Source organism: Lissotriton vulgaris, chromosome 4_1, assembly GCF_964263255.1.
Source record: "Lissotriton vulgaris chromosome 4_1, aLisVul1.2, whole genome shotgun sequence".
In the NCBI taxonomy this organism is placed as follows: Eukaryota; Metazoa; Chordata; class Amphibia; order Caudata; family Salamandridae; genus Lissotriton; species Lissotriton vulgaris.
The window spans coordinates 1,153,355,348-1,153,370,009 of NC_141691.1; the positions used below are offsets into that span (position 1 = coordinate 1,153,355,348).

At 47.8% G+C, this 14,662-nt stretch overlaps 1 protein-coding gene across 1 annotated transcript in view; it reads right to left on the reverse strand.

Annotated features, from left to right (window-relative positions):
• Nucleotides 1-1,015: 1,015 nt before the first annotated feature.
• Nucleotides 1,016-14,662, reverse strand: part of LOC147722999 (uncharacterized) — a 119,137-nt gene continuing 105,490 nt past the window's right edge. The window contains exon 2 of the mRNA XM_086967420.1: nucleotides 1,016-3,160. Within this exon, the coding sequence (XP_086823546.1) occupies nucleotides 1,016-3,160 (2,145 nt within the window). The remainder of the gene's footprint in view (nucleotides 3,161-14,662) is intronic.

The following is a 14,662-nucleotide window of genomic DNA, read 5'->3' on the forward strand; positions in this document are numbered from 1 at the left end:
TGGTTCCAATGCCGGGTGGCACCGGCAATGCAAATAAAAGCGCTCCCAAGCGCTGATGGTCGAGGCACAGCGCTCTCAAGCGCCAAGGGAAGCGTGCTCGGCGCTTCAGGGGAAATAAAGCGCGCCTAGCGCTATAAATCAAGATCAGGGTGCCTCCAGGCACAGGACAGCTCCAGCAGGGTCTGGAGGCAGGCAGAGGGGCAAGGCAGGACCAGAGCCAGCACACTGGGTCTCCAGGCAGGGAGACAGCCAAGTGGCGGTCCTCTTGGCCCCTGCAGCAGCAGCAGCCCCCTCTGGCAAGATACTGGAAGAAAACCAAAGACAGGACAAATTGTATGGGGACACAGCCCCTTCTTATACGGAAAAACCCCTTTGTCTCAAGGGTGCAGGGTGGGGGGAAAAGCAGTCGCAGCTGGTTTTGAAGTACTCTGTTTACCTCAACCACCCTCTCTATTCACTGGCAGGGCTAGGGCCATCAGTCGCACTACAGGGGGTGGAGCCAGCATTGTCCGGGGAAAGTCCAGGCCCATCAGGGACCAGGGGCACTCCTCCCAAGCCATCAAGCATGCTGATCTCACACTCACCACCGGGCAGACCCATCCAGCCTTCCTGGAGCCAGGCTCACCAGCCAGCTCCAGCCAACCACACTGCAGGCATATGTTACAGTAATATGCCAAGTCCCAGAAATGGCATTTCTACTCATGACACACACATACCACATACACCATTGCGAAGCATTCATTCTCACGAACTCGCACATACCAAATTTGAACATGCACTCCCCACACATCAGGAACTACTAGGGACACAGACATTCCCCATGCATCCCTATGGGAGAGCAGGCCAGCCTAACTACACGCACGCACTTTACTCTGGGACACAGAGAAAAAGTGCGCACAGACCAGAAAATCATCCACGCATATCACAGATTAAAAGCAAAAAGATTAGGGATGAACCTGCCTTAAGGGCCAAGTCCAACACAACCCCCTTCCAGCCAAAACGCAGGGCAGACTAATCACCACCATGATGGACTTCCCTGCTTGGGGCGATAAAACACGGACGCGGGCCCGCAACTGCAGGGACACCCTCCCGTTTTACGCCACTGTGAACCCCTGGGGTTCTTTCTAAAACTACGGTAGGGACTCACTAGATTACCCCACTGGTACTCTCCAGCTGCCCTCGGCAAGGACCAGGCCCTAGGCCACCCAGGTGCCACTGGTTCCTGCCAACTCACCAAGTGGGGGGTAGTAACCCCTGGCACATAACAGCCATGCTCCACTCTTCCTGTCTGCAAGACAGGGCTAGACTGCCACTGGTTCTCCAGCCTAGGGTCTACAACCTTAGGTGGACCAGGAGTCTCAGGGAAGGCTCTCCTCCCCTTACCTCTTCTCCTAGGGTTCCTCCGCCTCCTGCGAGGGGTACCCTCTAAACACCACTCTCCCAACCTAGGGTTTAACCCCTCAGGTGGTACCGGGGTCAGAGGTGGGCTTTCCCACCCTCTGCACCCCCTTCCAGAGTCCTGCTCCCTCCCAACCGGGGCGGTACCTCTGGAGAAAGAACTGGTTAGGACACTGCTTACAGTGCTCCCACCCTTCAGGTCAGGCAAACCCTGAACCTGGACCTCCAACCCCCGGTCTAAAACCTTTGGTGGAATCACTGCCTGGCACTCCAGGACTTCTGAGGACTCACAGGTCACTCCCCAATCACTCCTTTCACTGGACTTCTGTACTCTCCCTCCTGGAGCAGTACTGCCAGACTCCACAACTACAGAAGCTCCGCTCACAGATGCTCCAGGTCCTCCACACACTAGGAGATCTCCCTCAAGTGGACTAACAGGTAAGCATAGGTCCCCACCCTGGTGTTCCCTAAAGAAACCATCCAGGCTCTGAGGCAGGGCTTCGGGCATCTGGGGACTCTCGGTCTCACACTCACTTCCGCTCCACTGAGACAGACAGCAAGCCCCTACACCCTCCTCACTATACTGAGACCTAGCTGGGCTACTCTCACCCTCCTCCACCAGGCTGGGTTGGAGAAAACCTGACCCACTATTATTGGAAACACTCGCTAGCGGCGCTAAGGAACCTCTTGCACCTTCCCATCGGTCTGCTTCCTCTGCCAGGGGGTCTGGATCAGTCAACCCAAATTCCAACAGGTGTTGGCGCAACTCTGGCAAACAACTATGGAGCACCTGCTCCCTTAGAACCAGATCAAAAAGCTTGGCAAACTCAGTTCCCATGTGAACCTCTAGCCAATCAGACAGTGCACCTTGACATTCATCCACAAAGTCCTCCCAGGACTGGTGAGACAGTTTCCTAAGGTTCCTAAACCTCAACCTATTCTCCTCCCCTGGAGAAACAGGAACCATACTCGGGGAACTGGGAGTGGGACTGTCTACATTAACACTTAAAAAGCTGCCACCACTGGACTCCACCCTCCCTGGGGAATCCAGACAATTACAAATGCACTCAGGGGGTAACCTACTCTCTTGGGCTACCTTCTCCCTGAACAAGGCCCTCTCAGCCTTTAGCTTGGCATGCTCCAACCTGAGCTGTTCCAACGCTAGCTGATACTCCCTCTCTTCCTTCCTATCCAACCACTCCTCTGGGGACAGGGAAAGGGATGGGGCGCTGGTACTGACACTGGACCCAGCAAGGGACTCCCTATCTATGGGGTCCTCACTCTCTGCTGACATCCATCCACTGTCATCACCACCCAACTCACATTCATCAACAGAATCTTCAGGGCTCCCCACAGACTCACCACCCTCATGGCGTGCGGCCCGGGCCCTATCTCTCTCACTGTGCTCCAGCTCCCACTGATCCTTTTGCCATTGGATCAGGCTGTCCCTAAGCTGGGACTGAGTAACCAACTCACTCACCTCTATGCCTCCCTTTTCGCAGAATCTGACCAGCTCTAATCTACTGTACCTAAACAGACTACAGAGATCAAAAACTGGCTCAATTTTGGCGGACGTTCTCGGGAAAAGTTTGACACAGGGAACCTGGGGGTCTGAGCTAAACAGGAGAATACAATCACAAAATTCAGCAAGATTCCAATCAGAGAACTTGCACTCCACTGTCCAGCGTAACACACACTCATTCACACACAACCCTCCCCTCGGACTGGTAAGGCAGTTTCTACCACCCCTGATTTTCTCAACCTGACCACTAGCGACACAGGTACCAAACTCTGGGAGCAGGGCGGGGAACAAGGTACTGGACAAAATACAAATGACACCTTTCAGGAGAAGCAAAACTGAACTTCACCTAAAAAACAATAATCCCCAAAATGCGGTTATCTAAAAAATGCAGAGCTTTGAAGTGTGGCCTGTCGCCACTGTGGTACAGCGCAAACACAAATCCTTATCCTCACCGCTTGCCGCCAATGTTAGAAACGGGACCCTGGCCGGCCAAGACTCGCGTCGAGGTCAGTCAGGGATCACCATTTCTAAGGTCAGGGCAAGGGAGTCACACACCAAGGTAACCCCCGCTCACCCTCTAGGTAACATGGCGCGAGCAGTCTAGGCTAAACTTGGAGGCGGTATGAGTTAAGTATTTGCGCACGCACCCCAGCAACAACACCCAAGGCCCACCACAAAGGAAAACTCCACACAAGGATATATATAAAAAATAGCCTTTGTATTATAATAAACAAAACATATTAGATAACACACAAACTTTACAATGTGCCAGGGGCACGGGCAAAATTTACAAGGGGAATTATGTACAGGACAGGGCCACATGGACCACTGTCAGGGGTAGGCACTTGTTTAAAAAGTAATACTGGTAGGTACACACTTAGGACATAAACATTGAATGATTAGCACCAAAATTATAAATGCAACACTCATCCAGTAATCACTGGAACAGAGTCCAGACCTCCTACGCAACCCTAAATCACTGTAGGAAATCACGCAGGTAACTAGGACCTTCTCAGCAGGACCTAAGGAAGGAATACCAACACCTAAGCAATTCACTCTTAGCAAAGGGAAGGAAACCTAAACATAAAATGGGACGTCAACAATTCACTAGGCAGGTCACTCTTAGCAAAGTGGATAAACATAAAATGGGACATCAACAATCCTCTATGCAGGTCACATTTAGCAAAGGGGATAAACATGAAGTGGGACATCAACAATCCTCTATGCAGGTCACATTTAGCAAAGGGGATAAACATGAAGAGGGACGTCAACAATTGCACATGAGGTAATAGACGCAGAGGTGCAGATTAGAACATATGTGCAAGAATCACATAGCAAGAAATTACAATGCGCGGGGTGCACATAGCACAACACTCACAAGGGTCCCCAGGCCAACTGGCCTCGAAAGGGGCGGAATGCCCTGAGTCTCAGTGTCAGGGAAGCTGCGCAGGCAGCACAGCACACAAACCTAAACGTAGCAGTTGCCCACAAAGTGCTGGGCAACTGATGCAGGAAAAGTTAGGGCAACGTTGGAGCCAGGAGGGCTCAAAAACAAGGTGGGGAGACACAGTGTGGGAGCCTCGGGGCTACAACCAACTAGCTGCCTATGTCCCCCTAGAGCCTCTTAGGGCTCGCTGAACAAATGTACAAAGTAGAGCTCAGCCTTCTAACTCATGGAAAATGCCCCCAGAGCCTCTCTCAGGGCTCTCACTACGATGTGGGCAATGAGCCTCGCTGGGCTCGTGGATTAACTGGGGCCAATGAGCCTCACTGGGCTCGAAGAACAGAATGGCCCCTCAGAGCCTTGCAGGCTCGCAAACACAAACTGCCCGGCTTCGTTGGAGTCCCTCACGGGGGACTCTGGAATCAGGTAATGCCCCTGAGCCTCTCGGGCTCGAAGACAACGAGGACCTCGCTTGGTCCGCACACGGAAGGGGAGGGGCGGCACGACAACGTGCCCCGACGCCCTCCTCCCTTCCCTCGCTCTCACTCGGCCCCGCTGCACTCACCGGGTCTCCTGTGGCGGGCGGGGCTCCTCTTCCGACGGGGAGCCTCGCGAACACGGGAGCCGGCTGCTCCTCTCGCGTTCCCGCCTGGACCTGTCTCGCTGCACGCTGCCTGACTTCCGCCGGGGCCGCCAATGGCAGCGCGGCCCTGGGGGTCAGGAGGCGGGACTTCTGGGTCGCTGCAGGCAGCGCGGCGGCCCAGCAACAGCTTCCAGTGCTCCCGGGCTGCGGCGGTGATTTCCTGGGCAACGCAGGGAGGGCACCGGCTCAAAAATAAATAAAATACCACGGGGCAATGCCGGGTGGGCACCGGCCTCAAATTAAAAGATAAAGCGAGGTGGCACTCGCTCGCCCAAAAATCGGCAATTCGGTTCCAATGCCGGGTGGCACCGGCAATGCAAATAAAAGCGCTCCCAAGCGCTGAAGGTCGAGGCACAGCGCTCTCAAGCGCCAAGGGAAGCGCGCTCGGCGCTTCAAGGGAAATAAAGCGCGCCTAGCGCTATAAATCAAGATCAGTAATACAAAAAGGAGTACCCCTGACACCATAAATCACACAATTGATTTTCAAACAGAAGTCTTTTTAATTGACTCTGTGTTTATCCAAAACTATTTTTCTTCTTATTTTATATATATTTTTTTGTTAGTACTGCACATTTGTTTCTATATCATACATCTACAATATTTACACCTTATTCATCATACTGTACATATATTTACATCCGTTCGTCGGAGCAAATAAACAACAAATATGTCAACTCAAATGAAATGTTGCTTTACATGCAAATTATAAGGTTATACATTTTCTTAGTTCATATTTGATTTCAATGTTACAATCAAAGAAAGTCCTACTTTTTAAATCTTGTCAAGAGTGACTCCTTACTTGATCAAGGTCTCATATATTTCTAACGGTCCTATTAACGTTATAATCACCACTTTGGAGTTTACAGTAATAGTGCATGTCACTGGGAATTAGTCTTTTATTCACCAGGTATTAGAAAATTTGTTCACATTCACTTGTGATCATATACACATTTAAAGTCTCGCCGACGCGTTTCGACCTTATTAGTGTTGGACCTTCATTTTAGCATTATATTAAGGTCTTCCTCAGGGCTGAATTTTTGTATGGCGTAGGACAACTTTATATCCTCCTTCTTGTTGTTAGGGGACGTGTTTCTCTATTGTAACCCTTTTTAAGGTTTGCTTCTGGCAGCGATATGTCCAATATTTCAGTTTCTTTCAGGGGCCTTTAGCGTGAAAGTCTTAAGCTTGTTTTCTGTCTTTTAAGCTTATGTGCGCATCGTAGCTACGAATCTCCGCTTTGTTTCATCGACCGGGGCTCCGTCTCCTTTCCCTCGGCGTGTTACCGGCACTGTCCGTCTCCTTTCCGCTTCTCGGCGTCCTCGTCTTCTTCGATGGTCGCTTCCGTGTTTGTTATCACGTGGTTTGTAGGACGTGGTATCCAAGGAGACGTTTCTTTCGGGCTCTCGCTCGCCCAAAAAGCGGCAATTTGGTTCCAATGCCGGGTGGCACCGGCAATGCAAATAAAAGCGCTCCCAAGCGCTGAAGGTCGAGGCACAGCGCTCTCAAGCGCCAAGGGAAGCGTGCTCGGCGCTTCAGGGGAAATAAAGCGCGCCTAGCGCTATAAATCAAGATCAGGGCGCCTCCAGGCACAGGAAAGCTCCAGCAGGGTCTGGAGGCAGGCAGAGGGGCAAGGCAGGGCCAGAGCCAGCACACTGGGTCTCCAGGCAGGGAGACAGCCAAGTGGCGGTCCTCTTGGCCCCTGCAGCAGCAGCAGCCCCCTCTGGCAAGATCCTGGAAGAAAACCAAAGACAGGACAAATTGTATGGGGACACAGCCCCTTCTTATACGGAAAAACCCCTTTGTCTCAAGGGTGCAGGGTGGGGGGAAAACCAGTCGCAGCTGGTTTTGAAGTACTCTGTTTACCTCAACCACCCTCTCTATTTACTGGCAGGGCTAGGGCCATCAGTCGCACTACAGGGGGTGGAGCCAGCATTGTCCGGGGAAAGTCCAGGCCCATAAGGGACCAGGGGCACTCCTCCCAAGCCATCAAGCATGCTGATCTCACACTCACCACCGGGCAGACCCATCCAGCCTTCCTGGAGCCAGGCTCACCAGCCAGCTCCAGCCAATCACACTGCAGGCATATTTTATAGTAATATGCCAAGTCCCAGAAATGGCATTTCTACTCATGACACACACATACCACATGCACCATTGCGAAGCATTCATTCTCAAGAACTCGCACATACCAAATTCGAACATGCACTCCCCACACATCAGGAACTACTAGGGACACAGACATTCCCGATGCATCCCTATGGGAGAGCAGGCCAGCCTAACTACACACACGCACTTTACTCTGGGACACAGAGAAAAACTGCGCACAGACCAGAAAATCATCCACGCATATCACAGATTAAAAGCAAAAAGATTAGGGGTGAACCTGCCTTAAGGGCCAAGTCCAACAGCGCTGATTACACCATCACTGCGGAGTTCCAAACACTGATAGAAGACTACCACAATGAGGCAGACTCTGAGATGAAACATTTGGGCAAAAACGTGACAGCTCACATGTTCAGAGAGGGTGAGCACCTGGGCGCAATCCGGGCCTTGCTCCTGAAGAAAGGCAGGAAGACAACGGTGGTGGCAAAGGTTAGTAAAGCAGAGGGGGAGGCTGTAACGGATGAAGCAGTGATTACGGAATGGTTCAGACAGTATTATTCGACATTATACAGCACACAAAGTGCTGGTACTGAGGCTGATATTTTAGATTATTTGACTCATATTAAACTGCCCTGGCTAACAAATGAACACAGAGAGTACCTAATGAGGCCATTGGAGCTGGAGGGAATATCCTCAGCACTGACGGGATGAAATCTGGCAGTGCTCCGGGTGTTGATGGTCTCACAGTCAACTTTTCTAAAGAATTTAAAGACCTGCTGGTCCTACACTTAGCTATGCTATTTGAAGAGATGTACGGTGACGGTGTCATGCCTCCTTCGATGAGAGACATGGTCATCATAGCTATCCTGAAGATGCATAAGCCTCTAGATGGCTGATCCTTGTACCAACTACTGTCACTATTGAACATCAATACTAAGATATACGCCAAGATCTTGGCGACCCGACTAGCTCCACTGGTCCCAATACGAGTAGCCCCAGAACAAGTGGGATCTGTCCCCTGCAGAAAGTTGTCATATATCTTGAGAACCGTTCTCGGGGCGATACAGCACTCTCAACAAGATGTTCAAGCAGTGGCCATATTCCTTGATATGGAGAAAGCATTTGATTTGGTAGAGTGACCTTTCATGAAGCAGGTTTTGACGAGACTGGGACTGGGAGACATCTTTCTACAAATGTTGGGGGTTTTATAGAACTCCCCCGCTGCCAGAATAAAGATAGGAAACTTAGTCACTACCCCAATACATATAACTAGAGGCACACAACAAGGGTGTCCTCTATCCCCAATACTATATGTGCTGGTGGCGGAGCCGTTGGCTTGTGCACTCCAAGAGTACCAAAGACATAGAGGTAAACAATTTCCGGGTTATGAATTGCTTGTATCTACATACACATACGATATGCTGCTTTATGTAAGAGATCCAGATCATAATCTGTCTCCAACATTGAGGGAAGTAGTGAAGTTCGGCACAGTGTCGGGCCTAAAGGTTAATTGGACACAATCAGTAATGTTTCCCCTTACTCCTGCTACCATGTCCTTCACACATGATTATCCACTACAGTGGACGAAGGAACCAGTAGGGTACCTAGGAATCAAAATACACATTGACTCAGAAGTGGTGTTCAGAACGAATTACAGGGTTGCAATTAGCAGGTTGGAGGACGAGATTGACAAATGGATGCGGCTGCAGCTGTCATTAGCAGGCAGGGTTTTGATTATGAAAATGTTAATACTCTCCTGTTTCCTGTTTCTCTATGCCAACATCCCAATGGCACTTCCTGGCTCTTTTTTTTTGCACACTCACTTTGTTACTGATAAAGCTAGCTTGGGTGGGGAAGCAGGCACGGGTCAGGTGGGATATCCTCACACTTCTTTATCGACCTGAGGGGCTAGGTGCCCCAGATCTCAAATTATATTACAGAGCGGCACAAAGTGCCCATACCTATCACAGGATGCATGGTTTATCTGACACACCTCATATACAGATAGAGAAGGTAGTGGAGATGTCACTCCCGTTGCCGACACTGTTGTTTACTCTGTTGGACCGCAGAACTGTGATCCTAGATTCTAATAATGCTACTAAACATGCCTGGCAACACCTACTGAAATTGCAAGCTGGGGTTATATTACACTCCCCGTTGACTATGTTAGAATGGTGCCACTGGCTGCCCCCATGCAGAGAGAAGGAGGTAACACAGGCACTCAGATCTCTTGATGTGCAGACAATAGGGGATATGTTCACCGAGGGTGTGGCAAGGAAATGGGATGAGGTAGGGGTAACTGACCAAAATGACACACTGCTCCACAGATTCCAGTTTCACAGAACTAGACAAGCCCTGACAGGAATGTTAGGCAGTGATCGAGCAGGGCTGCCATAACCGGCTCCCCTCACATACGTAATAAAAGCTGACTCCCCAACTCAAATCGTGTCTGATATTTATAAATTGTCACAGGTTATCGGGAAAACTACTACACTAAGGCTCGACTTGCATGGCAAGCTGACTTGGGCAGAGATCGAGATGAGACAACGTGGAAAAACTGTTGTGAAAGCACAAAACATATTTCCCTAAATGGCAGGCATAGGTTGATTCATTTCAAATTCTTGAATAGGGTTTACTATAATATTGAGCAGTTATGAAGATATGGGCTGAGGGCAACAGTGGAGTGTGAAGGCTGCGGGAAAAACCTTGCAGATTTTTGTCATTTAGCCTGGATATTTCCAGGAATTGCCAAATTCTGGGCCTTGGGTTTTAAAGAGCTGGGGTGACATTATAGACACAACGCTCACACCAGATCCCATATTGGCTTTATTGGGTTTTTCCAAGCCCCTACCAAGGGCAATCAGGAGGTTGGTAGATATGGGTCTGTTGATAGCCAGACGCAGAGTAGAGATTAGTTGGTTCTACTATTGCTAGTTGGTCAAGGGACATGATGTATTGCAGCACACAGACTGAGAACTATAGCGAGCTTCTCCCTCCATGCAGCCACCCTAAAACCTTTTAGGCACTGTACAAGACATACCTAGGGACTAAGGATAATGAGACTGTGAGAACTGACACACCTGCATATGTAGAGGAGGGTGAGGGAGAAAGAGGGTAGTAGTAACAGGGGAGTGTTACTTGACCAGAACATTGAGGTCAGGCTGCTCGATTGCCAGTTACTGCTGAGATAGCAGGCTGAGGAGGCACAAAGCGGACACGTGATATGGAAAAGCTATAAGCATTGTTGAAATGAATACAAAATAATGTTGTGAAATTGGTTTGTAATGATGAAAAGAAGACACTGCAGGATATAAGCTGACGCGACAGACTGTGATGTTGTACTCAATGCTTGATATCTGTACGAACCTGCAAATGTACTGAATGGATTTATGTTTCTTTGTTACCAAGAAAATGTTAATAAAGTTTTTAAAAAAATCAATTAGGCTAAGCATTAATGTGAAAAGGTACCAAGCTTCTCACTTTGATGTAGCTATTGCAAACACTGGATTTCTTGATAAACAGGGAGACAAAAATCATGCATTTTCAGAACTATTTCTTTTCCAATGCTTTATTCTTTTGCATTTAGCACTCTATGTGAGTACATGTGTCTATCTCTAGTCTGTTTCTCTGCCTTTAGTGTTTCAGCTCCTTGTTGCTTTCAGCTATCTTTCCTTGCCACCTCCTTATACCTGGTTTTCCCTCTCCTCCCACTTTCATCCATTTCTCCCAATGCACTGCCTTCTCTTTTCCCTTTTCACCCTTTGATACTGCACCATCAGTTTGTTTGTCTTGTGGTTGCAGCCATTCAGTATTTGTTGTTCCTGAGATAAGTATTATCTGGAGTGGTTGTGTTTACTCAGGGATGCTCCAATTGCTAGGTACTGCTGCTTGGCTGCTTCACCGGTTAATAAAAAATAAATGGTATTTTTAGTGTCACCTTTGAGAAGAATCCCACGTACAAATAGTGCCAGCTGACTTCCCCTAATATGAGATCTCCAGTTCAGGTGCTGCAACTCAGGGAGTGAGGAGTCAGAGAGCAGTTTCAGCTATTGAGGTGGCATGCGTAGCTCAGACAGGCTGTATTCTATTCCTCTCTTTGATTGACTGTTTGTGTTAGTAAGAATGGGTGTGTGAGTAGCTCTATGGATAACCGGCTCAGTGTGTGAGTGGCTGTATGGGTGTATAGGTGGATATTTCAGTGGCTGTATCAGTGAGTGAGTGGGTATATGTGTGGCTGTATAGTGAATTAGTGGATATGTGTGTAGATCTATGAATTAGTGAGTGGGTGTATAAGTATTGGTATGGGTTTGTGAATGGTTGTATGAGTGTGAAAGTGGCTGTGTGAAAGGTTATAAAGGGTTGTGAGTGGATGTGTTCATGATTTTGTGGCGGATGTCATTAGTGATGTCACCCCCAACAATGCACTGTTTATGTCCTAAAGTATTACATCACTCATGACATCAGATACATTGCTCCATTGTTGCAGAGATCATGATTCTAAACTCCCACCTCCCACCTCCCCTCTCACCCCCAAACCTTCTTCCTCTATTCACTGTTTTGTTAGGTTCATTAGGTGTCTTCTTGATAGTCATCTTTCTGTTACAACTCAGACTCCAGCCCTGTATTCAGCTTCTTACTGTCATTAGCATTTATATTATTTCTTTGGGTATTATCCTATTCCTGTCTCTCCTCCCCAACTGAATCTTGTTGTGTATGTGGGGTTAGATCTACTACCTATTAAATCATCATCCCCCAGACCTGCAGCACCACTGGTAGTTTTTAATTCCGCCTAGTTTTCCTCATGTGTTCCTCCTCTGCCGTTGCCCATTCCTTAAGCCCTGCCCACCATTTGGCCCTGTGTTGTTAGCTAGTGTATTGCTATTTGTCTCTTGGCTACCATGAGCCCTAGCATTAGGAAACATTTGCTAACTTTATGCTTTGGGCTTCTGAGTATTCGTCCCAGAGACAGCTCCATATTTCTAACATAACCTTCCAATCAATCACCTTGCTAAGCTGCTCTGTTATTTTCATCCAGTATTCTTGTATTGTGGGGCAGTGCCAGACCAGATGTACGAAATCGGCCTCCAAGTGCCGGCACCTGGGACATCTTGGATCCGGCATTGTGTTTATGGTATGTAGTTGCCTAAGGGAGAGGTACATCATGTGTACAATATTGTATTGTATCTCCTTAAATCTGGCCCATATTGAAAATTTACAGATTTCCTTGAGTATTTTTGCCCAGTCTGCCAGCGCGAGTGGCTCCACGCTGGCTGTTTGCTACCTCTCCTCTACCCTAAGTGGCTTACATTGCTTTTCCACCCATAATGCTCATTTAGAGTGAGTGACAAATTTCCGCCCCCACCATTGTGAATATAGTAGTTAGCATTTGTGAGTGTTCTGAAGCCTCTGGGAATGTCGACCAAAGCTGATGGCAGTAACTGCCATCTTTGCATACTGCAAAAATTGCCCTTCACCTAGCACAAATGTCTCCATTGCGTCTTGGTACGCTGTGAACCTGCCCTCTGGGCATAGGTCTGCCAGGATTCAGCAGCCCGCTTCTTTCTATTTCTCCACCGACATTGTCTGTGCTTCTTGGGCAAACTTTGGGATGTTCCAGATATCGGCGTCTGGTACATAGGGAAGACCCTTTTAATGACTGTTCTTACCGCCCTGACCCATATCTTGGCTGTTAGCTGTATTAGTGGTAGAAACCCTTCCTTTGATACCCAGTCCTTTCCTTAACAGGGCCCCCACTTGCTGTCTGCCTTAGCTGCCGATGAGCAATGTTCTCTCTGAGGAGGGATGTGTGTCTAGCCACTGTATTGCACGCTGCAACTGTGATGTGATGTAATATAGACCCAGGTCCGGGATCTCCAATCCCCCTCTAAACCACTGCCATTTCATTACCTCTAATCCTACTCTAGAACGTTTCCCATTCCACAACAACAGTATGAACAGAGCATCCAGCTCCTTAAACACTTTACGTGCTATTTTGTAGAAGGAACCCGGCATGACGTAGAGACATCTAGGCAGGACCACCATTTTGATCAGGGCTCGTGGTATGTATAATTAAGACTCAAGAACTTTTTAAAAAACACACAGTCAGTGGATGATGTCATCAGTGATATCAGTTGATACGTCATCAGTGATGCAAAAAGAACAATTGATGAACAGAATGCAGAACAATGTCATATATTCACCCCAGCACAGAGATCTGGGCCTACATCCATCGTTTTTCGGATCCCCATGCCATTCCAGTTTGAATCCAGCCATATGTAAATAAGTCTTGACCCTGCGCCCAATGGGAATAGTCCAGCTCGAACTGCCAGGCCAGGTCCTCCCTGGACTCGAAACAAGCATTCTAGGACCGGTTTCGGGGTTTCACCCCTCATCAGCCAGGATAGCTTGACTCCAGTGGCATGGAGTGCACAGGACCGGATCACTGAAATAATATCGAATGACAAAATATCGACCTGCAAAAATATCGTTGACAAAATATAGACAGTCAAAATATCGACTTTCTATGTACAAACAGGTAAGTACAAAAATATCGAGTTTAAAATATCGTTTACAAAAATATAGTTGTAAAAAATATCGACTTTTTTAAAAACAATGTTAAATTAAATTAATATTAAAAAATAATAACTAAAATATACTAATAAATACTTAAATTAACTTATAATAATAAAATAATTATTGAAAGTAAAAAAAAAATGTAATCATATTTCTTAAAACATATATATATATAGTAACAAAATTTAATTAAATAATGGCCAATCTTATTAACGTACAATAATAAAAATAGTGTAAAAATTACTATTCCCACTCCAAAGAGTGCAAGCATAGGGTAAGCGTTGGATAGCGTAGGGGTTAAAATTACTATTCCCACTCCAGTGGGTGCTACAGTAGGGAAAGCGTTGGATAGCGTAGGGGTTAAAATTACTATTCCCACTCCAGTGGGTGCAACAGTAGGGAAAGCGTTGGATAGCGTAGGGATTAAAATAACTATTCCCACTCCAAAGAGTGCAACAGTAGGGAAAGCGTTGGATAGCGTACGGGTTAAAATTACTATTCCCACTCCAGTGGGTGCAACAGTAGGGAAAGCGTTGGACAGCGTAGGGGTTAAAACTACTATTCCCACTCCAGTGGGTGCAACAGTAGGGAAAGCGTTGGATAGCGTAGGGATTAAAATAACTATTCCCACTCCAAAGAGTGCAACAGTAGGGAAAGCGTTGGATAGCGTACGGGTTAAAATTACTATTCCCACTCCAGTGGGTGCAACAGTAGGGAAAGCGTTGGATAGCGTAGGGGTTAAAATTACTATTCCCACTCCAAAGAGTGCAACAGTAGGGAAAGCGTTGGATAGCGTAGGGGTTACAATTACTATTCCCACTCCAAAGAGTGCAACAGTAGGGAAGCGTTGGATAGCGTAGGGGTTAAAATTACTATTCCCACTCCAAAGAGTGCAACAGTAGGGAAAGCGTTGGAAAGCGTAGGGGTAAAAATTACTATTCCCACTCCAGAGAATACAACATTAGGGAAAGTAAATCTT